The 25,060-nt window shown below is 40.6% G+C and overlaps 1 protein-coding gene across 1 annotated transcript in view; it reads right to left on the reverse strand.

Moving 5' to 3' along the window:
• Nucleotides 1-24,432, reverse strand: part of STARD9 (StAR related lipid transfer domain containing 9) — a 119,359-nt gene extending 94,927 nt beyond the window's left edge. Inside the window, 3 exon segments of the mRNA XM_064462435.1 lie at nt 5,684-5,800; nt 9,280-9,349; nt 24,356-24,432. Of these exon segments, the coding sequence (XP_064318505.1) occupies nt 5,684-5,800; nt 9,280-9,349; nt 24,356-24,402 (234 nt within the window). The 5' untranslated portion in view covers nt 24,403-24,432.
• Nucleotides 24,433-25,060: the final 628 nt, after the last annotated feature.

The following is a 25,060-nucleotide window of genomic DNA, read 5'->3' on the forward strand; positions in this document are numbered from 1 at the left end:
ATGCACTGAGGTACAAAAACTAAGCTTGAGATCCACAAAAGTTGTTTCAAGAAAACCCAATCAGTGATTTGGATCCCACTGAAATCAGTGCAAGTTGAGCACTTAAGCACTTCTCTGGATTTCAGTCTCTCTACCATTCAAAGCCTATTAGTCATGGGATGTATTCCTCTTATCAAAAGGAACAGATTGCTGCACATCAGCGATCTATGGCAACTGCTGTGTCTAAATACCTGCTTGTACATCCTGTGGGTCAGTCTGCCCACCGCGGTTACTGTGCATGCACAATGACCGGATGGGTAGGATGGCTGGAGGGAAGCTGAAGACTGAAGCTATAACAGCCAGCTACAAGAATACTTAATGCTTGCATATGTTCCTGTAGCCTTAAGAATACTCTTGTGCAGAATACGCTTAAGATTTTGTTTAACTGTGCTGGCATGAAACCAAGCTGAAGTTGGTTTTTTTCTTTTAGGGTTTAAATGGGCATTTGCTTAAGTTTTGCAACTGTTCTAAACATTTTCCTTTGCTTGGTGGAGGTAAAATAGACTTGAGGAAAGATTCATTAATAGCTATTTTAGGTTTTACAAAGGAAATGCAAAAGATTGAAACAGACTGTTCCCGGTCAGACAAAAATTTAAATTTAAATAAGCTTAAATTTAGATGTTTGTTTGTGGGACAATTATAAAGTTCTCAAAGCACATACATATTAACTATCATATTCAACCATCACAATGAATCAGCAAGCCTGAATTTGCCTATAAGAATAAAAATTATAACCCTCAATATCATTACAGTATCATTATCATGTGTTATTTTCATTGCAAAATGGAAATATACCATGAATCTCTATTAAAGGATAATCCCATAGTCACATAATGGCCAAAGAGTGATGGATTTCCAACACTGTCTTTGGAAAACAACCTGAACTACACACAGCTTCCTGAAGGCATCCGTGGAAAAACAGGGCGGGAGGAGCAATAATCACTTTTACACAAAATGTCCCCCCCCTTTACTAAAGAAGGGTTTGTGTAGTACCAAACTCACGTCCCAAAAAAATCCTTAAAACAAGAATGCAGGGAGACATGGTGAAACTACTCCATGGTATGCAAGCGGTAAAGCCCAGGTGCGGACATTCAGCATTCTCCCTCTGCAAGACTAAACTACTTCTGCAGCAACACAGCATAGAGGAAAATGAACAGTTTGTCTCAAAAATGGCAGGAAAAGGAACATCACCAGAAGTATTACAATTTCTTGTGGGTTTGGTTGGTTGGTTGGTTTTGGTTTTCTCTTTTGGGTTAGGATATTTTTGTTTGTTTGGGGTTTTTTTTTTTTAAAGAGTATAACTATCTTGACAGTGACGGTTTGGAAAACTCTTCCCTCATTTATATCCATGGAAAATGCATGTAACAAACTGTAGAGTTAAGATGAAAAAAACATGCATGACCTTTTTCTCTTAAATGCCTACAATCTTTTAGAATTTCCTTTTGTTTCTTGTTTCATGTTTTGCCCATCAAATGTTCTGTTCCTGTCCTGAATTAATATTTATGTTACCTGTTCTTTCTCTGGTCCCACATAATTTTTTGATACACAGTTTCTTTCTTTCTGCCATATAGCCCTAGTGCCTGGTTCATGTCTCCATATTTAGAAGGATTTAGCACATCTGTTTCCTCTCCTTCCTTTAGTGGCTGGTAGCTCTGCTTGATTTAGCCAGTGACTCTTCTCTTAGGGTATTTCTTTATTCCTCTATTCTGTTTATGTACCAACAAATCCACTTAGAAAAATAAAATTGTCTTTAAAAATAGATGGTAGACTCCCCTGTGAAAGCAGACTTCATCTGTGAAAGCAGATGAAAACCTCAGCTTAATACAAATTCAACTGCTCAGTGAGAAAACAAAAGCAACAGGCCCAAGTATCTCAAACTGGCCACCTGAAAAACAGAGGTCACATTGTAAAATGTGGCATTCAACTTATCTGAAAATTGACCATAACACTTGCATAGCTGAACTATTTAAAAAAAAAAAACAAACCAACAAACCACCACCCAAACAAAAAAACACCCACATTGTGTGGGGTTTACACATTGTGTAAAGAATTTCTATAACTTCTAAAGGAAGAATAAGAATTCAGACCACTACTATTAAACTTCTAAATTAAGCTTGTAAGTTATTGGATCATCATTAGAACCACTGCATAGCTTCATATTTCACCATGGTTAGGAGAGAAATAAAGAAAACAGATCTCTGGCTCATTTCTAGTTCCTCAAATGTTTTAAATGAGAGGATAATCTTGAATAACAGTCAAAGACTATCCACTTGTACCTGAAATCATCTTCCAAAACCAACCTCTATCCAGCAAGTTATCTCTGCTAAAAGCCTATTTCCCAGGCCATCAACAGTGATAGGTTCTCCTTTCAGTAGTCAAAAATCAGGTTTGTTTTTAATTTAGCAAACTTTCCTCTTTTCAGAGATAGGAGGCTTACATTATTTACGTAATGCCAATCAAGAAAGCTTGTACATATTGTGGAGAGAATTATTTTTTTAATTCAGCCCTAAACAATATGTAGACAACAACACTTCTTTAAAATAATTTGTATTTTTGACTCTGTGCCAAGTTTTTGAAGGGAAAAGCACTTCCAGTTTTAGTGCTATTTTAAAAAAATAATTTTAAAAAAGTGTAAAGGCATATCATCTGTCACATGGGCTCTGCAGATTATACTAATTTGGTTCAGTTCCTCTTCAGTGTACTGTATTTCAAGGTCTGCTCTTCCCCAATTAAAGTGAAAAAATAACTTCCCATCTTTTTAAATATTAAAAAAAAAACCCAATAGAAGAAATATTAACATTAATGTATTAGGAAAAAACAAACAAGGTGGCCAACATGTATTCCCATTTTGGCAAATAGAAGTAGAATACAGGTGGCAGCGAAAGCACAATTTTTTTAAACAGAACAATAAATCTGAACTTTTCATCCAAACATTTGAAAGTACTTACACATGTGTGACTTAAGCCTGTCACAAGTACCTGTGAAGTATATGATCAAAATATGTAGGGAATAAAACGCATCGTGTATAGTCACATCTGGAATGCAAGGGGGAGCAGAACCTGAAGTGAGCAATGTTAACATCCATAAGAAACTAAGAATTATTCAGAGAGTGGATTTGTATCTTTAAAATCATATTTGTACCTAAACACTACGATTTGCAGCCCTTTCACTATTGTTTTCTTGTCACAGTGTCCTTGACAATAGAAGACACTGTTAGGGCTTCATTTTTGTATGTCCATCCAGAGGGAAAAAATAAAACAAAACACAACAAAACCCACCACAACAACAGAAAAACCACACCCCCAAAATAATAAAACAAGCAAACAAGCCAACAAAAAAAAAAAACCAACCCCAAAAGTGACATTTAGTAAAAGACAGCATTCTACAAAAATTAACCTGAAGGCAGATACTTTAATCTACTTTTCATCCTCAACCAATACACCAATCAGGTATGATAACAGTTGGCAGGACATCTTGAAGGAAAAAGTAATCCAAGGTCAGCTCATGAAAGAAAGCTTTTACTGGATGATAATGTTACCAAACCCCCTTTGGCTGCTGATAGTATCGTTGCTGTAAGGAAACTTAGAAACTTCAAGCTCAGCACTGAAGTAAGGACTCAAAACATGGAATTAATACAATAAACTTCATTCATACAGTGTAAGGGGGCAGACAAATGCACAAAAGCATGGTAAGATTGCAGTATTCCAGCAGGTCTCTTCTCAAGGACATTTAAAGTATGCTTTCATGGTTCTACAATCACCAAAAGAGGTAAAAAGCACAAGAAAGTCACTCATTACTCCAGGCTTTTCAAAGCACCAGTCCCTCTTTAAACTTTTCTTAACCCATGGAAGAGGTCTGTTGGAGGTTCAAGAACCCAATGGTTACATGAAACAGCACTGGACTTTGTTTCAGCCAGCATCAGGCACGAGTAAGGAAACTATGGCCCATTACTTAATTTTCTATAGCCAGTGAGTTTGTGTTTCCCCTTCAGCGTTTTTATTGGATGAAACTGTACTGTATGATAACACAAGACTCGCCACAGCATCTGAAACACCTACTCACCCCCAGCAAGAGAGCTGCACTGTTTATATTGCGTTTTACATTTTTTCAAATGCACTTGTATTTAATAACAAGAACAAAAAATTACACTTTGTAGCCAATATTTATATTTTCCATTTGGCATTTCTGATAGTTTTTCATACAGAGTAGAGATAAAGCTGACTTGGCAGGCTGTCTTATCAACATTTCATCTGCTAAACCATTTCAGCTAGAAAGCCAACCATATTGTCAACAGTTCTAAGCAGCATGCTTCTAAGTGTATTATGAGAAAAAAACATGAAGAACATAAAATCCAAATAAGCAAAAAATATAAAGGCGTGGGGGATGGGAAACTCCCAAACCCCGACAGTTCAACATTTAAAGCTTTGTTATTTGTAGTCCCTAAAATGGAAGTTTATCTAGTGCTGAGCACTTTACAAGGACAACTTTCTTTTTTAAACACTAAACACACACTTCCCAAGTTCTGAAAATCTCTTCCGTGCTACTGCATCAAGCAGGAAATACAGCACAATCAAAAATTCGATCTATTGTTCTGGTAATTACCAAATTTGATAGTTTTTCAAATATTGACTCCCAAAAGTAAAACAATCCTTTCTCATCACCACCAGAAACAGATATTTGACACGACTATCTCAGTCTTACGTCATACTTTCTGTGAAAAACAACACAATTATACTGGTTGGAATTTCAGGAACAACTTTACTGACAACAGATGAAAATGAAGATAGATATTTCTGAAGAAAAAGAGCCGTAAAAACTTATTTTAATGCCAACATATGTGATTGTATGCATGCATAGAGAAATCTTTGGATAGCTTTGCTACACATAATATTTATTTATTTGTAGTAGATTTAATAACTTCTTTATTAAGAAAAATTTGCAGTTGTATCCTATTTTAATACCAAATCCTTCAACATACTTTCATAGTCAGTTAAGCGTTGGATCTTCAAACTAGGAGAATACTCCATTAGTTATAAGAGATTTCTGATGCTTTAGCAAGAAAAAGTGCTCAGAATACACTACAGTAAAATTTACTACTGTTAATTTAACAGTAGTAAATGTAAATGTAATGTAAATGTAAAATTTACTACTGTTAATTTAACAGTAGTAAATGTAAATGTAAATGTAAAATTTACTACTGTTAATTTAACAGTAGTAAATGTAAATGTAAATGTAATGTAAATGTAAAATTTACTACTGTTAATCCTTTCAGCAGCATCACCTCAACAGTTTTACTTTCACCTGAGAGCTTTCTACCTCTAGAATCTGATTCCCCTTCCCACCTTCCAATTCTCATTGCTAAGTTAAAGTCCTCACTCAGATCATCACAATTAGCAGTCACTACCAAAACTGACAGATCTAATGGAAGTGCGCATCAGTTGACGAACACGAGTATTGCCGTCCTGCTGCTCCTACCTAAGGCAAAAAGACTGAGTACTGTGGTATTACAAACAAATAAGGAGAAGATGGGGGCAGAAAAGAAAATGAAATTTAATCTATCCTATGTCTAAGTCTTTTCCTGTAGATGTGACTATAAAGGACAAACCACGATGGGAACAGGGACACAAAGAACAGCATCACTTACCATTTCCTGAGATGCATACTTTGGATCTTCAGGATCAACTGACCAGTAGCAGTAATCAAAGCTGAAGGCCACGGTCTTTTCTCTCGAGTCCCAAGTACCATCAAGCCTACTGTCAACCTGACAACAGAAAGACAAAAGACAGAAAGACCAACTTACTTTGAAGCTGACCAAAAAGTAAGCATTTAAAAACTAACAGGAACTTTATATAGGATCTGTATTGTGGAAAAGGAACAGCAAATAGTTCATCCTCTTTATTCAATTTTCTTTGATGCTCAGAGTGAAGTGGAGACATGAATGACAAACCTGCTGAAGAATTTTTGCTGAAGGGTTCATTTACTACAGCTAAGGTCCTCCAGGCTATATACAACAAACATAATTTAGTGAACCTTCACAACATCTATTTAGCAGGAAAGCTCTATGGCCCTTTTTATATTTTTCTGTCATTATTTTGGTTTCACTGAGAACTGCATCACGGAAATTATGCCCAAAGTGAGAAAACAAAACCAATTTTCTCACTGCATAGTTGAAAAGGCAGATCTCTTCCTTTATTTCCCCTCTGCTTTATCATGGTTGCAAACTAATGCTTCTGTCACTGGGACTGCACACTACAAACCTAACCTTTATAGGTTAGTAATAACAACAGCAAAGCCGTTCTAGCATAATAGTCAGAAATGGTGGCTGAAATATTAAGGGGATCATAAATCTTTCTGTATAATCTTGATCAAGTGATTTGTAATGAAACAGATAAGCTTAAGAACAAGGAACTATGACATGTTGTTCTACTCAAAGGAGAGTCAAAACATTACATAAAATTAACACCGTCTGCACCTAATTTTGACCTAATCAATAACTTTACTGTAACCTTGACATTTGCAATAACATACACAGGAAAAAAAAGGTTCATTATAATTCAGTACCTAAACAAACTGCTTCACTAATGCCCCAAAAACTCAGGGTGACAGTGCTGTCTGCCAGATCACTGGATAAAAGGCGCTGTAAGCACTGAACTCTGCCACTAGCTGTGAGGTTTACAGGCCCATCTGACAGGTTTGTGTTTTGGGAGGTTTTTTTTTTGTTTATTGTTTTTTAAAACACCAAGAAAGAGCAAAACAAAAGAGGACAGAAATAATTTGAGATTATCTTTGAAGTAAAGAGGTTTCATATACTTTAAACCCTGTGTGATTCTAAAAGTTGTCACATTTAATTAAGTACAGCCAAGGTTTCCTTTAGGCAGAATTAACATCTTAATGAGCCTGTTAATCATCTTCAATAATGATATTTTCATCACATCATGATTCAGAGATTTTTATGCAATTACCTTTTATTTTCTCAGGTTTTCTGCAGCAATAGGCAGGCAGAAGATAGCCTGGAGCACTGCCTTCCTATGGCAACGTTGGAAAATAAAAGAATACCCCTCCTTCTCAGGAAAAGTAGCCTCTGATCACAGAGGTGAGATTCTGGTGAGAAGGGGCTTGTTTTGAACTACAAAGTGTACCTACCCCAGATACAACAATGTGAAATTAGTGTATAAATATTAATTTATACACTATCTTTGATTCATCAAAGGCTGTTTAAATTTAGTTTATGCATAAATCAAACTCATTCCCTTTACAAAACTCACCAATTATGAAACCTCAAGAAAGGTAACATCCACAAGACAGCCCTTGCATCTCCAAATAATCCTCCCTGGCACGCTACAAGCAGTCCACCCCATTGCTGTGGTCTCCTCAGTATCCCAAGGCATCCCACAGCTCCTCCTTAAACAAATGAAATAAAAAAACCTCTAGACCTAACAAGGTGCAGCTGGACACAATTAGGCAGCTGCATGACTGAGGCCTCCACCTGCCAACGACAGCTCCCTCAGCAGAGGTGGGCAGCCTCGCAGGCCCAGATCCTCACAGCCCTGTTGCAGGGGTCAAAGCTCCCCCTGAGGACAAACACCGGGAACAGACAGCATTGCACCCAGAGAATAAGCATCACTTTGAGAGCTTTATCACACATAAATGGCTGCTGCAGCCAAGAAGGCCAACAGGATGCTGGGCTGCATCAAAAAGGGTATCGCCAGCAGAGAGAAAGAGGTCATTATCCCGCTCTACTCAGCGCTGGTCAGGCCACACCTGGAGTCCTGTGTACAGTTCTGGTCCCCTCTATATAAAAAGGATGTGGCCAGGCTGGAAGGGGTCCAGAGAAGGGCCACCAGGATGATCAGAGGACTGGGAAGCTGCCATACAAGGGTAGGCTGGGAGAGCTGGGTTTGTTCAGCCTTGAGAAAAGGAGGCTCAGAGGGGATCCCGTCCCCATGTACCAGTACTTAAGGGGTAGCTACAAAAAAGATGGAGACTCCCTTTTTACACGGAGTCACATGGAGAGGGCAAGGGGGAATGGACACAGGTTGCTCTTGGGGAGATTCCGACTGGACACCAGAGGGGAATTTTTCACAGTGAGGACAGTCACCATTGGAATAACCTCTCCAGGGAAGGGGTTGACTCAGCCATGTTGGACACCTTCAAGAGTTGTCTGGACAGGGTGCTGGGCCATCTTGTCTAGACTGCGCTCTTCCTAGAAAGGTTGGACTAGATGGTCCCTGAGGTCCCTTCCAACCTGTGATTCTGTGATATTAGGAATTGGGGAAAGCCATTTCAGAAAGTAGTGAGTCTCAGACCCTGCAAATACTTCCTTTGAAAAAGGTAATATACTCAAAATATTACCTATTTTACACCTATGAGACCTCTCATACCACGAGTATTTTTCCCTCTTCTTTCTTTAAAAGACGACTTATAATCAATACAAAAATAAGTCTGATAGAATAAAATCTTTTAATTCAGTGTTTGCCACCGTTTCTCTTCAAAGTCTAACAAATTCTTTCTCTTGACCCAACAATCCAGAATAACTGGGTTGCTTGCAGACGCAAAGGAGAAGAAATACAACATGCATCCATCTTTTAGGATCTCCACAGAAATTGCAGTTATCCCACAGTTCACTTATTTGCCTTTCAAGCAGAAACATGTTTGACGACATAAAGTTGATTTGCTCCCATTCTATAAATTTAGTGAAAGAGTCTAAACCAGAGGGTTGATTCCTATGCACGCCGGCACCAGACCTTTCACGGAGGATGACAGCTACATTCAGTTTATTCTTATAGCTCTTGGACTTTTACCAAGGCCTGAGGTGTAGCTGAACATATTTTGCTCCATTTCATGCAAATCAGCCGCACTCTGAGTGCAAACACAAGAGGAGAGGCACAGGGAAAGAAATTATCCAGATGTTAGTAAGATAAGCACAAAATCCTAAACAATTTACTAACAGCTTTGAATGGTGGTGTGCAGCCAGATTGCAGCAGCTTTGACAAATACAAAACACAGAAAATGCAGCTACATGTTATATCCCCTGCCTAAAGAAAAGGCCCAAGACCCCACAACCCCAAACCAAAACAATGCCTGCCACACACGCTTTTGCAGCAATTATTCTAGAGCTGTGTCAGTTTAAACTTCTCCCTCAATATTTGTCTTTGAATGATACAATAGCCAAGCAAACATAGAAACACATCAGGATACCAGGATCCTTGTAAGAGAAAGGCAAGAGGACAAAAATCATACCTTTATATTTCTGACTTTTGCCAGTTTGCCATCAACTTCTACAATCACTCTTCCTCCTTCTGCACTCTCTCTGGAAATAGAACATATTAAAAAAATCCATTTAAAATATGAAAACACAGAAAGACGCATGACAAATTTGTAAACCCCAGAAATGTGTTTATTTTAACAAATTGCAATTCAGAAAGAGCTATAAAACAGATACTCATAAGACACACTGTGACAGTAAGTAGCATCTGCAGATCTGCAGCCAGATTATCTCAATGGTAAAGGAACAAAACAGGACTGCAGTCAAACAGTTTCAAGACTGCAGTCACTAAACAGTTTCAAAGTGCCTGTCCTAAATACTTGTTACGATTTTATTTCAAATTAAGAGCTGTTGTTTGAAACGTTTACAAGGAATTAGAGTAGAGCATGGGTAGAGTGGTTGTACTTTGTGGAGTACAGATCCATGCCACAGACCTGTGAACCACAAGTGTTGTCAACTCATACTGTCTGATTTTTACCACATAATCCAAAGCGTTTGTTGTAGTCCTCAAAAAAGTACTCTTTAGCAAAACAAAACTATCCTGAAATGTAAATGGACAGGATTTTTCCACAAGTGTAAAGAACCACACGCTCATATATCACGTCAGTATAAAACTCCCATTGAATACAGCTATGACTGGCTACTACAGCCAACTTCTACTTCCGATGAATAGTCATACTAGAAAAGAATGAAAAAAAGCATATGGCCAAAGCAAAAAAAAAAAAAAACCCACCCAAAACCAACGAAGCAAAAAAACACCCCACCCCCCCACCCAAAAAAAACCCAAACCAAAACCAACAACACACAACCCCCAAAAACCCCAAACCCCCAAACCAACCAATACCTTATTTCTGGGCTGACAGCACGATAGCTACTTAAGTTAAGGATGCTCTTATTTATAGGTCTGTTGATTCACATCCCTCTAAATACTTATCATGGATTTTTTTTATACACAGCAAGATAGAGATGAGGAAGATGAGGTCAGCGGCCTACTTATCTGACAGCAGAAAATAGCCAAACACTTTGGTACTGAGAGGCAAAGAACAGGAGAAAGATGTTTTATCCTTTATTTTGCTTTGCACTCTTGGTACTAACAAATCTTGTAAGCTGCAACTCTACCAGACAGTTTTATTTTGATGAAGCCTAATGCCTAAAGCCAGAAGATATTGGTTTAGAAACAAAATCAAATTTGTCCTTAGTGCAGTTTTGTCACACTTAAGTTTAAAATTAAGCTGAAGGCACAGACATTGTCATGTGAGATTAGCTGTATATACATCCCCTAATAACCAGCTGGATTGCTATCATCAGGTCAGTTAAAACTAGATAAGATAAAACTAGAGTTAGAAGATTCAAACCCAGCAGACCACTGTTCATTCATGGCCCCAGATCTGTCTTTAACAGATTTCCTTACATGTGTATGGAAGTATTTACTCCCCCGCTGATCACAATCTCCTTTCACTGACAGCTCCGACTTCCAGGCCGCACACAGCACAACGCGGCCTGCCTCTGGGGTCTCTCCTCTCCAGTTTTCAGTTTCTACCCCACACCTTCTGTACCGAAACAGCATTCAAAACAATGCCTTTGGGTTCTTAAGACTGCCACAGAGACAATCACTGTAGTGTTTCAGCTTTACAAGCATAAAGGATTTTTAAACACATTTCTGAGCACAGGCCGCCCCTGTTTTGCAGATAGAAAATAATGCTTTACCTTAGTCTCTGTGCTTCACTTTATTAATTTTGAGCACTTACCTTGAAGCAGACTGAACTTAGTACTTTCTGTAATACACGCCTGTATGTGGCACTTCACATCATAGAAAATAAAAGCACAGCTCCCACAGGTTTTAGTTAAGCTGTGAGTATTCAACAGTTCAACACATCAGCCACCAGAGCCCTGAATTAGACCCCAGGAGAAAGAGGAACCCTCACAGGGGAGAGAATTTGCAGTATGTACAGCTGAGTACTGAATGGAGGCCCCATAAGGCTCCCTAAAGTACAAATGAAGAAGGATGAGTGCCTAAGGATAAAGCCTGTGAGTATCTCAGGTAGAAATTTGCCACTGATGTTAACCTGTACAAGTGCAATTTTCTTATATATTTTGAAAAGCAAGTGTTTTCCAACACAAGTGAGTTTGGGGACTTGCATATCCACATGTAAACCTCTGCCAGGTGAGCTATTGGGCAAAGCTGAACAGTTATCCTCTACAGCAGACCAGAGCCAAAAGAAAATGGGACATTTTGACAGGGAATTTCACAAGAATTTAAGAAAAGCAGAAGACAGACAAAACTGGTGCGATCCTTTGGGAGGGAGCTTGCTCCAGTTACTCGTATTATTTTCTCCATTGCCCCAGTACGATCTCGGCCCTATCCTGCTTCCTAAACCCATGATCATTCCCTATCTTCCCACCCTGCTGTTAACCCTCCAGTCTTACCACCCCAGTTACTGTTCACTGAGTTCCTATATTCCTCCTATGCACACACATCATCCCTTACAGGTGCTTGCTATCTGTTCTCTCTGGCATCTTGTCCATGGGCCCACATTCAATGTTAGAGTCTCCAACTGCTCTGCAGGTCTCTGCTCTCTTTTCCCACTGCACTGTATCTGCTTTTAGGCTGATCTCTCTGCTCCAAAGGTTCCTGATCCTACTCTTCTTGTCAGCTCTTCCAGTGTCTATCCCAAATTTACCATACACTCCACAATTGAATCAGAGTTTCTTCCTGGATACTAGCTGGGGTCAGCAAACAGTTTATTGCAATTAAATGGGAGAGAAGTCCTTGTTCTCAGTTCCAGGGCTTCAGTTTTGACTTAGACAACACTGAGCTCAATTTATCAAGGCAGTGTGCAACTAATGAGTTTTTTTTAACTTGTGGGTATGGTACAAGCACAGTTTGGTCAACACCAGAGATGCTAGAGAAGCTCAGATGCACTCAGAGAAAGCAGCACCCTTAAAACTTTTACAATGCAATGTTCTTAAAATGTTAAAAAGTTTTAGTCTGAAATGGGTAGATTCAGATAGGGAATTCAAAACATGCACACCAGATTTCCAGTTTTAAATCACTTGGAAATTCAAAGAAAAGGTTGCCCTAAGTTGCTTTTAAATATTTTAAAACCTAATTTTCCCTTAACCTCATCTTCTGTAGCAGCTGAACTGTTCTGGATGAAGCTGAAAAATAATTAAAAATATCTAGCCCGGGGCAGGCATTCATGCATGTAAGATTTCTACCCAAATGGTTGACTCTGACAAAGCTTTTAGTAGGTTTAAATGCTAGGATACTCTAATGACAGATGTAAAGCAACTTCAACAACAAGCAGTCCTCCCAACCCCAGCTATAATAATTACATGAAACTCACTGCCTTCAGTCCACATGCACTATACACAACCCTATGAACAAATTCCTTTATGCTGTGGGTTCTCATCACCTGATGTTCTCCCAGGCCACAGTCATTATGGAAGAGTCAAGATAAAGAAGAAATTCAAAACATAAAACTTTTGAAGTACAAAAATTTTTCATATATGTATATACTCACATACTTATATTAAAATAAAAATTTTAAAAAGTAAAATACAAACAACACAAAATAAAATTACCACAGGGTAACACGTTTCCTCACTATGCAGACAAAAAGCTTTATGCAGCAGTTAAGTAACTTTGTTCAAATCTCAGATGACAAGAAAGCTGCCAGAAACAGGGATAGAACTAAATTCTCCCCTTGCTCTGGGTACAGATTCACAGCATACTTGATCTGTTTTAACTGCAGGCTACTGCTGCAAGGGGCAATGTATCTTTTCTGCTCCAATACCCCACATGTTCCCACTTTTCTTACATCTGATCTAGCAATAACACACCCATGCCATGACTCATATCAGCTGTGATCAGAAAACAAACCCACCAAAATACATAATCAAGGAGCCACAGGGCCAATGAGCCCTTCCAGAGTGTAGTGGTTGCATGGTTGTGAGGCCAAAGCAAGAGAAAGGGCAGGAGCACTGGGTGGTGGGAATGGAGATCCCTCCCTTCTGCAGCAGCTTACAGCCAGAGAGCACTAAGCACAAACAAAACTGGACCTGCGGCTGTTCCCAGCTCTACGAACCATACATTCAGCCTCCCTAAGAATATGTTTATTTCATCCATCTTTTAGGTACAAACCAGATAATTCTGGGCAAGAAAGCACAGTTTAGTATATAAAAGCCCAGGAGGCAAAGCAGACTCACAGCTGTTCTAGGTGTTCTGACCTTAAACTCCAGACTGCAAACGCTACAAAAGCTCTCTCAGCAAAAACTGTGTTTGTCAGTACAGTCTTACACACATGTGCACCACAATTTGCATTTGACTGATAAAACAATCTGTCATCCTTAGGAATGGGTGCTTTGCTCCACAGGTATGAAAGCTGTATTCCTTCTACCAATAAAATCAATTCCAAAGCACACTAAACAAATTTGACTTCTGCTGCTCAGAAGTCACAGTGATCTTAACATTTAGGCTCCCCATCAACCCATCTTCCCCACTTCTAGAAAAATTCACGCTATGTTTGGGAAGTGCCTCTCTTATTCTAAATTACTTTGTACAGATAACTCATTTTCATTAAGAGATGGAGCTGTAGAAAGACCATTTAATGGTTACTGTCCCAGGAAAGACCTGAAGCTTCTCAGACACAGAAAGATTTTGAGAAATGCAGACCCAGCAACAGAGCAGTGACAAAAGTACAGAAGGCAGCAGCAGTGCTGTGACGGGGAGCTACAAGAAAGACCTGACAGAAGCAAAGATGCTCTAGCAGTCCAAAAAACGGGCAGCCTAAAGGAAAATCTCCTCATAACATTTGCTGTTTCTATGACAAATAATTTCTGCAGCCAACATGTAAAGTTAATGCAACCCCAGAGGAACAACAGACACTGTAAGACCTGGAAGAATGAGCCAGTGGAAAAGAATCATGGGAAGATCAAAAGCCCCAAAAGGGACATTTCCACAGCTTGCTGGATCTCACCAGGATGAATTCAGACACCAAGTACAGAAGTGCGAGTAGGTATACAGAGCTGGAGGAAGCAGTGGGTGGAAAGAAAGGGGGCAGTTATTTATCTCAGACTTTATAAAATTTGCCCCACTTCTCCACCCTCCCAAACAACAGTCAGGCACTTGGAGAACAAAGAGGCTGACTTTTAAAAGTTGCCTGTTTATTTTAACAACATGCACATGCAGTAAAGCAAAAATATTGGAGTCATTAGCACTAGTCATGTCATACAACAAAGCAGCTTCTACAAATACAGACCACCAAATGCTCACTTAAGTAATCAAACGTACTAAAGCCAATAGATACCACTCAAGTACATAAGAAATCTTAAATGATTTTTGAAAGAGCTGAGTATTTGTCTACTGATAAACACTTTGAAAATAAGCCTGCAATGTAATCATTGCAAGTACTTATGCTTTTCTACCAATTCCCATCACCCAAGTCAACTCCAAACCCAATCTCAACCTCTACCGAGACAGGACCTCAAAAGCAGTATGGCAACAGTATCAAACCTTCCCCTCTCGCAGAGATTTTTGCTGATCTGGGCAATCATGTCAGTTCTGGTTGTTGGAATGATTCACTTTAATCTTTTTTCTAGACTTTTCTAGAAAAAAAGTAGCCTTCTGTGCCCTAGTGTGATGGACATTTTCACACTCTGCTTACAAACACAAACCAAAAGCACACCCATAGCAAGCTCAGCAGGATGCATGCCAGCAGCCACTGCTGCTGTCTCCATGACTCTTGTCACTTCCCATGACAGCCTATAAGTAAGGTACAGCATTTACCAAACTACCTCCACTTGCACCTGGAACACTGTGCCATCTAATGGCATCCCTATGCAGCCACCATGGCAGCAGCTATGACATAATCCTGAGGCAAATCTAGCCCAAGCTTTTTCTTGATCATAAAGTCTAAAGATTTTGCGGGGAAGAGTTCAGGGAGCATTCAGATGTATCTTTTCCTTCCCATAAACAGTATATTATGAAGTATCTCTGCTACCTGTTTATTAGTGGCCTTGGCTTAGGTGTCTTTGAGAAGCTGCCATCTTTGCACCTTCTGAGTGACTGACCTTGGCCACAGAATCAACAAAACAAACAATGCAGGGTGTATTTCCTAAATTATGCTAGTCTTCAGAGAACACTGCCCCAGACAAAATGGGTTGAGGACACATCTGTCGAGAGACCAATATGCTGCAATGAGAAGAGCACTAAGAGTCCATGCGGCATCCCTCCATGACACCAGCATAATCTGTATCCCTATCCCTACTGCTGTAAGCTGTGAAAGCCAAGAGCTTTTAACAGTACGAACATCCTCACTTTGGCTAACGCAGGGTTTTTTTTTTAAAGTATCAATAGTCAATAAATTTACCTAAAGTTTGTTTCAATGTTTTTCATTGTTTAGTACTACCTAATACTATTTTGGATATTTCTCTTTAAGTCATAATTGTTTTACTATGTCTTGCAAGAGGAGTGCACACCCAGTCAGCAATCCTCCTACGAAATTCAGAACAGATGTTTATAAATAATTTAAAAATCTATATTGAAGCCAAGTACACAGAGTTCACCAAGACAGCACGTTGCTATACTAGACATGCTGCTCAAGTTATCTTTCAAGGCTACTCCTAGCTGCATAGAGCTTTCATTGGCTCTGATAATGGCTAACAAAATCTGATAGTCAAAAATCACCATTCCTAGTGATCACAATCGTCCTTGTGTGGTCTCCCCCATTCTTCCTGGCAAATATTATATAGCAACAAAAATAGGAGTATTTGGTGCAGAGATAAACATGAGGCATTGCCAGTGTTCTTTTCAGATACAGGTCTGCTCAAACAGTTAAAGTCTTCTTAATCTTACCAGACTTTTGATATATATATTCATGAGCTAGGAGAGGAAGCACAGTTGGAATCCTGCCCATGCGAATGGCACAGTACAAGAAGAGTGTTCCTGCCTGCACTGTCTCTGAAGTCTTGTAGTGCTAGAACAAGAGCATCAGGCATCTTCCTTGAGCAACCCAATTCAGAAATACTCCTGAAGATCCATCAGAGCTTTGAACAGCTGTGGAATAACAATGCTTTCTCTTTCATACAGAGGCATTATGGGGAGAAGGGAAGAGGAGAGGAAAAAGTCTTTTCATCTGTCATATCATCAGCATTTGAGGAAGCATGAAATAAGGAGGATTTAAAACAAAGCTACAGTCCAGTCAGGCCAGTTTCATCCACCTTTGATTTCCCAACTGTTTACTGAGTAATGAGATAGTATGATCCACAGACTTTTGCATCAAAGAAAATCTGTGCAAATGCAGTGATTTCCATGCAAACCAGAATTTGGATACAGTGGTCAGTTTTCATTCCATCAGGACAGAACTTTAAGTTCACATAAAGCATTGGACTAAAAAAAAGGAAACAGGAAATCCTACACAAAACTCGAATAAATCCTTCGTGTGTGGTGGTGGTGTCCCACCGTGTACTACACAAAGGCTCCACAAGACTAGCATCCAACTTCTGCACCATTTCCCAGGAGGGATCCACAGCGATCTCTATGCATGCAGTCATTTCATCTTACATTACTACAACTTCTCTCAGATAGAGTGTGTGGTCTTCGAGAACAAAACTGTCCACCACAGCCATGGCTCTGGCCAGGTTATTTAATGACATTGCGCTCTATTTTTCTTTGCTGCATACAAAAAAATCTGATCCCTACTCCAAAACATTCTGACACTCATGATGTATTCTTAGGACTCGGAGGAAAAGTGTTCTGTGAAAATGCAAAATATTAATTAGAAGGCTTCCAAAAGCTGGTTTTGCCACTGTTGTTTTAGGACATTTTTGTAGCTGCTTTTGCACAAGCAACAAGGGAAGTGAAAGAAGAGGAGACAGTGACAGTCAGCTTCTTATTCTGGGAAGAAAACTGCCAGTAGCTAGCGCCTTATGCCTGGCTTAAATGAGTACAGGCACAGTGTTGTCACACGGAATCAGCAGAAGCATCATCTTCTGTGGAATGGGCAGCAGTGGCCACCCAGGACATGCAGAGCCCTGCCCTTTTGAAGAGGTAGAAAGTCTGCCCTTTACCAAGGTTAGACAACTTGCTTCATGCTACTACAAGAATAGATCTTGTAGAACTACAAGAATACATCTGGGAAAGGTTGCTGATGCAGTACCCCTATAAAAACACAGATGTGACTTATAGAAAGCACCTGCTAGTGCCAAGTACAGATGTTAAAAGAAAAGAATAGCCACCTCAATGATAGTTTACATGAAACTTTAAATAATAGACTAGGCAAAGCAAAATAATTTGAGAGAGAGAAAGGAAAAGATGTCAAGATAACCTTAACAGTAGGCTAGGTTACAAAACAGGACACACAAATGTTAAAATACATTTGTTTAAATATATTTGTTAAAATACATATAGAGAGGGAGCTCCTCTCTATAAACACAAAATTAAAGTCTCAACTTTTCTTTTAAAAACCCCAGCTCTTCTGTGGAAAAAAACTTGTAGTCATGAGCAATGCATAACCAATGTGGTTTGTACAGATTTTCAGACAGCAACTCTTGGAGGCCCGAGACAGCTCTTTCCCACCTTAAGGTACCATCCTCAAAACCCATGGCTTTTGGGACAGTGTTCAACTATCACCACCTGAAGAAAGGGACTCTCGTTTAACAGAGGGACACAGCGGAACAACACTTACCCAGCTATCACAGTAGATGAAGTAGATAAAAGCCTGCCATTTGTCTAGATGCAAAAGGATGACAGCACCAAGACAGCAAGACACATATATACTAAAATACACAATTGAGAAGGCTAAGGAAACAAGGTCAGGGTAGAAGAAAAACACTTCACTATACTGTGTTCAATGGCCTGCCTTAGTCTAAACCTTGGAATAGCGTGAGAAGTATCTAACAGTCCTAAGCAAGCTAAAAGGCGTTTTCTACTCTTGCCTGTTACCTGTTTTTTCCTATATTCATACCTTTTTGCAGATATGTTCTGGTCCCTTTGAAATGAAAGACAGTTTTGTCACTTTCTTCAAAGAAAGCAGTATTTTGTCTGCTTTTGAAACTGTTTGTTTCAAGAAAGATAAATGAAACACTTTTTAAATGCTATGCAAAAAGTACAGAAAAGCTAACTTAAGCAGAAGTTGAAGTTGTAACCGAAACTAAACTGCCTGAATACTAATGATGCCAATATCTTGTGTCATTGTACACTTGTATCAAATCTATTTGAAGTAGTGTATCACAACAACAGTTTGGATAAAGTAGGGTCATGTTTTGTTTTGTTTTGTTTTTAAATATAATTGGAAAAGCTTTTGGAATGTTAAGCTAAATGACTATGGCTATCTTTCCTCAGAATACATTTCTCTTAACGCTGACATTATGAAGTTTTAAGACAGAGACACAGGCACCTGAGCAGGGTTGGTTTAAAAAGTGCTTTAAAAGGGCAGCACTGAGCAACTAGTGAAAAAGAAACATTTTAAAAGGAATAAGTAAAATAATCACATTTGCTTTGGTGGGGTAAGAGGGAGGACAGTGAGAACCTCCAATCAGCTGTTGCTTTAATTTTATTTTGATATAGCGTTTAACTTCAGTTATGCATAAGAATGTTTTCTACAAAAGTTGCTACAAGTTATTACTCTTGTCAGCAGCAGGCAGCATCACTCTAAGTTCCTGTGGTTATACACAAGTGTGTAAATGAGCTAATAGCACAGTCTATAAAACAACAAAAGGTGTTATTTAGATAATAATCCTTCCTTTTACTTACTACAATGTGATTAGAAAGAGCAAAGGAGGTGGACTACAGCACAGAGACTACTTAACAAAGCTGACCCTGCAGCAGATTAATATAGACATACCCAGCACAAACCAACAACAGTGATTTACTTTGCATCATTTCCAGAATGATGTTTAAAGTAATTTTATTTTTCCATATACCTTTCCTTTTGAATAGAAATGAATTTGACATGTTTCCATCATAATGCACTGATCAGCTGAGCTCCTCTCTCGCCTATTCACTGCAGCTACGCTCAACGCACTGCTCAAGTCGGCCTGGCACGCCAAGCCCATTTCTGGAAAGTGTAGAAAACTTTCCCTACTATGCGAGACAACTGCCTCCCAGCCTTGGGCTTGCTCACACCTGTCAAGTGTGTCCTTAGGAGCTCAAACTTAACTCCTCCACCCCTACCCTACCCTCAAGCCTCATCACCTGCTGCATCCCAGGACAGTGATTAAAGGACTATGCCATACAGAGCAGCAGTAATCAGGAAAACTGCTGCAGCTCAGACTCTGATAGTAAACACCTACACAGCTGGAAGCGCAGTTCGGCTTTGCTTCTTGGGACTACCCTGGTATTTCTTTGATGCTCTCATTTGCCAATGTGTAGAGGACAAGCTCAGGAACTCCTGAGGGGACTGGGACTTAAACAGCTGGCCAGGAGGCTTCAAGTTACAGCTTGGAAACAATGCGAGGCAGAGAAAGGCAAAGGGCAGCTTTCAGGTTAATTAATCCGTTAAGCAACTCTCTCAGGTGACATGTCTATGAGGATCAGAGAGGATTTGAGAGTTCATTTGTGAGTTATTAAAGACACCAGGAAAGACCCTTTCAAATAAGAGGTCCTTGCCAGTGTCTCCTTTTCCAGGCCACAGAGGCAACTGAAAAGTGGAGAAGATATTTTCAACAGCAGAGTGTGTATTCTGTTTTGCTGGGTCCTGAACAAGTAGCTCCCAAACTTCAGGGCCCAGAAAGTACTTTAAACTCTCAAAAAGTGTCATAGGGCAACTTGCATGCTCTAGCGTCAAGTTTTTAACTTACAGCACTATAATTTTACAATTCAATTAAACAAACTTGCTGTGAATGATTTTACCCAGGCCTCAGTGCACAATCTGTGAAGGAATGCAATGTCTTCTACCTGCTGGTGCATGTTAAAAGAGAATCCTACAGTAATACATGAGGCTTTTCACTGTGGTACAGAGCACTGTTTTTTAAAACCCTTCTTTCCCATCTTTAAGACAACTTGCATAGAAGTTCTCAAACTACACTGAGACAAGGGAATACAAGCGTGCACAAGTGAACTGAGACCAGCTGGATGCAGAGCAGAAGATGCAGAGGGGGTGGATCATGGAGGAAAAGGCATGAGGCAGCTGTGCTCCATCCTGGACCGGCCTATGTTGTCCTGGCCACACTGACCGCTCCCCTCCCAGAGGGCTTCCTGTGCACAAACACAGCCCTCCCTTCCTCCTCTCATGTAACACAGGGTTGAGGTCTGCCAAAAGAGCAATCGACAGCCACAACCAGGTACTGGAATTGTGATGGGATACCACAGGGACAGATATTTTTAAACTAGCATTGGTTTCTGCTGGCCTACATAAATAGTCAAAGGGCATGTCTAACGCTGCGGGTGGTACTGTAGCATACAAATACCCAGCACAGCTTTAAGTGAGCTAACCAGGCACAAAGAGAGCCCTAGACACAGTGCCAAAATACTTGAAGGGTTATGTACCCTCCTTCTCAACCAGTCACACTATTTCCAGGTCAGGAGGGTCAGATCTGATAGCACAGGACCACACTTCAGACTGTGGCGTTGGCATACTCCACAGCAGAAATCAAGAAAGAAGAAGAAACAACATTCCCAGTTCACATAGTTACGTGCTAGCATCGAAAGTGTTTCCATGAACAGCTTCTGACTGACGGCCAAAAATAACATTACACTTTCCTTACAAAAGTTTCATATCTAATAGACTAAGCATTAAGATGTCCGGAAATAAATCATAAAGGGATTTCATCGTTCCCAGCTCCTATTTAATATCTGATTATTACCTGTTGCTATAGTCAATTTATAGCACCCATTCAGGCTTCCATATTTCATTCTGAGGGGAGATGTATTTACACAGAACAAGTATCCATGTAACCACAAAGTAACAAATCTTTTTTTTTTTTTTTTAATGTAGAACAGTCAATGTATAATAAAGACATGTCACTCCAGGGAAGATATTTGAGGGAATTTACTCTCAGGACAACATTTTGGTGATAAAAAAATCATTTAGTCTGTTACAGAATGACTGATGGCATTATGAAGAACATTGGCTATGAGCTACTTAAAGTTTAGGCAAAGGAAAAACTTCTGCATTCTGCATAACTCTACTCACTTTATAACTATTGGGGATTATTTGCGCATAGGAGCTCTCTGTCAAAGAACGCATTGTGATGGGTGCCGTACAGGCCCAGAACAAAAAGACCACTCTTTGCCTTATGCTAAATAACAAGTTGCAGATGTGATTAGTATAGTTTATTAAAAAAAATGGAAATGTTAAACAGAAAGCAGGATTTTATGAACTCCCATATAAACATCTTTTAACATCTGAATATTCTCTTAAATTTAAAGATGCAAAAGCAACATTCATCTGCCATTGTAAATTAAATTAGAAGACGCAATGTGCAAGTAAAGTTTGTCTGGAGGTCTAGAAACAACCAACTAACCCTAGTTCTAGCCTCTGCCTTCAGCTTTTCAATTTTGGGGACTCTTAAAAAACAAGGTTTAGTATTTTTGCCTGGAACTGCAATTGTACTTCAACCCAGTTGAGCTGAAATTTTTATGCAAGTAGTTTTTCTTGTTAAAGCACCTAAGAGATCCTAGGTCCTCTGGCAACATGGATACCTGTTAGAGGCAATCACAGCATGTGTGTGAAGGGTGAGAGGCTTGTGTGACCACAATAAGGAAGTGGTATAAGAAGCTGGAATAGAAAGAGCAGACCCTTATCCCCACTGAGAGCTTTAGTCCTTTCAGTCTCTGTCAAGGTTACTTTAAGCCTTCATATGTTTAGTATTTGCCTCAAAGTCATTACATCTGGACAATTTTTGTCAAGGCTAGAAAGCAAGTTCTCATGTCAGAGCCTTCACAGAGAATACCCAATCGCTTCTCCTTCCCCTTTATAAAGCATAAAAATCCATCTTGAAACGCTTTTCCTGACCTCAGCTGTGGCAACGCAGTACAAGAAATAAATGCCCTATTGGCTATTGCCTCAGTCATCAAATACCGCAAGATTGGTCTCTGCCTCCCTGTCCCATCAGTCACACTGCCACAGGTTGAGCAGATGGAATTTCTTGAGAGTCTCTTTTTTTTTTCAGTTTCATGATACCTCCTGGGTTTCCACTCTGACCTTCACACAAACCTTTCTGTTTCAGCCCCAAATTAGTTTCTCCCACGTGCAGGAGGCTGTCCCCTTTCTGATCCCACCTTCCTCTCTGAGATACACTCCCAGCCAAACAGCTGGCCCATGCTGACTGTGTTGAAGGTTTTCCCGTTTATCACCCCTAATCTGACAGAGTTATAGGCGCTGTTTACTGCTATCATGATATATGCACTGCTTAATGCTACCCACCGGGGGAGAAACATTAAGACAGACGTGGTGTGATGTTCCTCACCAAGGAGGATCTGGTGAGAGGGAAGATGACACCCCTGCCAGTTTTGTTTTGGGCCTCTCTTCTCCACCTGCTAAGAAATCATCATTTCAACTTATGTCTGCAGGAGACCTTGCTAAGTCCACTAAATAATTGCAAATAGGCAGCCAAATGCTATTGTGGAAGAAACCAACATGTCATTGACAGCACAATGAAATACATTGCCAAGTCGGACTTTTAAATACTTTCAATCTCCACTAAACTCCGCAAGACTGAACCAAAAGGGCCCTATGGTCCGGATAACTTAATATCATTACCAAATTGTCATTTAATGTTAATACTTAGCAATTGTATACTGTTTTTTATTTCTAGAGAGCAAAATGGCAATTTATTTAACCAGTAAATACTAAGAATGACTAACAATACAGAAGAAAAGAAAAATCAAATATGTCCAACACTAAAGCAACACCAGGCAATGACAGTCTAAACTTAGCTTACTTCTGTGCTGCAATTCTTCTTAAGATATGCCAGTATCCATTAAAAACTGTTCCATTCACAGCTGTGCAATAAATCAGAACAATATTACCCAATCTGTTTTTTAATGAAATCCTGGACAAAGTATTTTTAAAATCAGCTAGTTTTGAGTTAAAGGTAAAATATATTGAAAATTTGTAAATTACTTTTCACCTTTCCCTTTTTATATTTAAGACTAGCAGGTTTGATTTTGCTTGGTTTGGTGTTTTTGTTTATTTATTTTACTTTATTCAACACTTTCTGGTATCTTGTCTTGCAAAATATCCATCGACAAATAGGAATTTAAAAGTACAAAATATGCTACTGTATTGCTGGCTAAACGACTAGGCTAGTTTTCAGGCTGGGCAACTCTTCAAGAATCATTTTCTCTGCTACATGAAAGAGTTATTTATCACAGAAGTCACTGCGGTCAGAAGACAACATGAGGGGCTCATGCTAACAAGAAAGGCAGCATCAAATCAAAGACCGGCCCTCAGAGCTCATACCACGATTCAAAACATCTCCGCCCGAAGCGCTACAGCATTTTTCTAACAGGAGGAGTAAATTAACCAACTGCAATTTTGGCTGCTTGCTTTTTCTCTTTCTTTTCCTCCCGAATCTCCAAAGCCTGCAAGGTTTTAACTCTGTATTATACCCAAACATCACCAGAGCCTTGTGCTACGGCATCTCCTTGTTTGTGGGAGTTGCCCTCAAGCCGTACCGCCGAGCTTTTGGGACGGCTATTGGAGCCGAGCAAGGCGGGGAGGGAGCGGAGCTGAGCGACAATGGGAATGTCCGGCTCTGCCTCCCGCTGGAAAACACAGCGACAAAAGGGGACGGGAAGATTCCCGCACACTGGATGACAACTGTCCTATTTTGGGGAGCTCAGGAAGAGGGCAGTCAGCCTCACAAGCTCCAGCGGGTGATTTTTCCAAGAAAACCTTCCAAGCCATGTAGTGACCCGGGGAGAAGATCCCTGCCACTCTTCGTGCTTTAACCCTTACCCTGTCCTCAGCCCCAGCTACACCGCCCCACCGCGGAGACCCCGCGCCCGGTGACAGGACCGGGGCCACCCCGCTGCCCCTCGCCGCCGCCCCTCATCCGCCGCGGCGACCGGGACCTCCCCGTCCCCTCCTCCGCGCCCAACCGCACCTTTTGCTCAGAGGCCGGACCCGTAGGGCCACCTTGACGTTAGCCATGGCTCGGCTCACGCCCAGCAGCCACAGCCGCCCGCGTCCCGGCCCCGCATCCCGCCCCCAGCGCGGCGCCTCAGCGCCCGGGGTGGAGCGGGAGGAGAGGGCGCGGCGCGCCCGGCCCCCGCAGGGGCGGGAGGGAAACCTCCCCGGGCCGAGAGGAGGGGTTTCGGGAAAACTCTTCCCTCAAATAGCCTCTCCAGCGCCCAAACCGAGGTTTTTCCGCCTAAAAATCTGAGGAGACTGAGGGTAGACCTCATAGCGGTCTGCAGCCTCCTCAGGAGGATCGGGCAGGTGCTGATCTCTCTCTCTGCTCACCAACGACAGGACCCGAGGGAACGGCAGAAAGATGTGCCAGAGGAGGTTTAGGTTGGATGAGAAGAAGGTTCTTCACCCAGAATGTGGTGGAGCACTGAAGCAGGCTGCTTGGGGAAGCAGTCACGGCACCAAGCCTGATGATGTCCAAGAAGCACTTGGACAACACCCTCAGAGACATGGTGTGAATTTTGGGCTTGTCTTCTGCAGGGACAGCAGCTGGGCTCGATGATCCTTGTCAGTCCCTTCAAACCCAGGACATTCTATGATTCTAAAGCAGGTCTGCCCGGGACAGCGGGACCTCCAGAGCAAGAGCAGGTGGTTTCGTTGCCAGGGATGTCCCCGCACC

This window comes from Phalacrocorax carbo, chromosome 10 (assembly GCF_963921805.1).
Source record: "Phalacrocorax carbo chromosome 10, bPhaCar2.1, whole genome shotgun sequence".
NCBI lineage: Eukaryota > Metazoa > Chordata > Aves > Suliformes > Phalacrocoracidae > Phalacrocorax > Phalacrocorax carbo.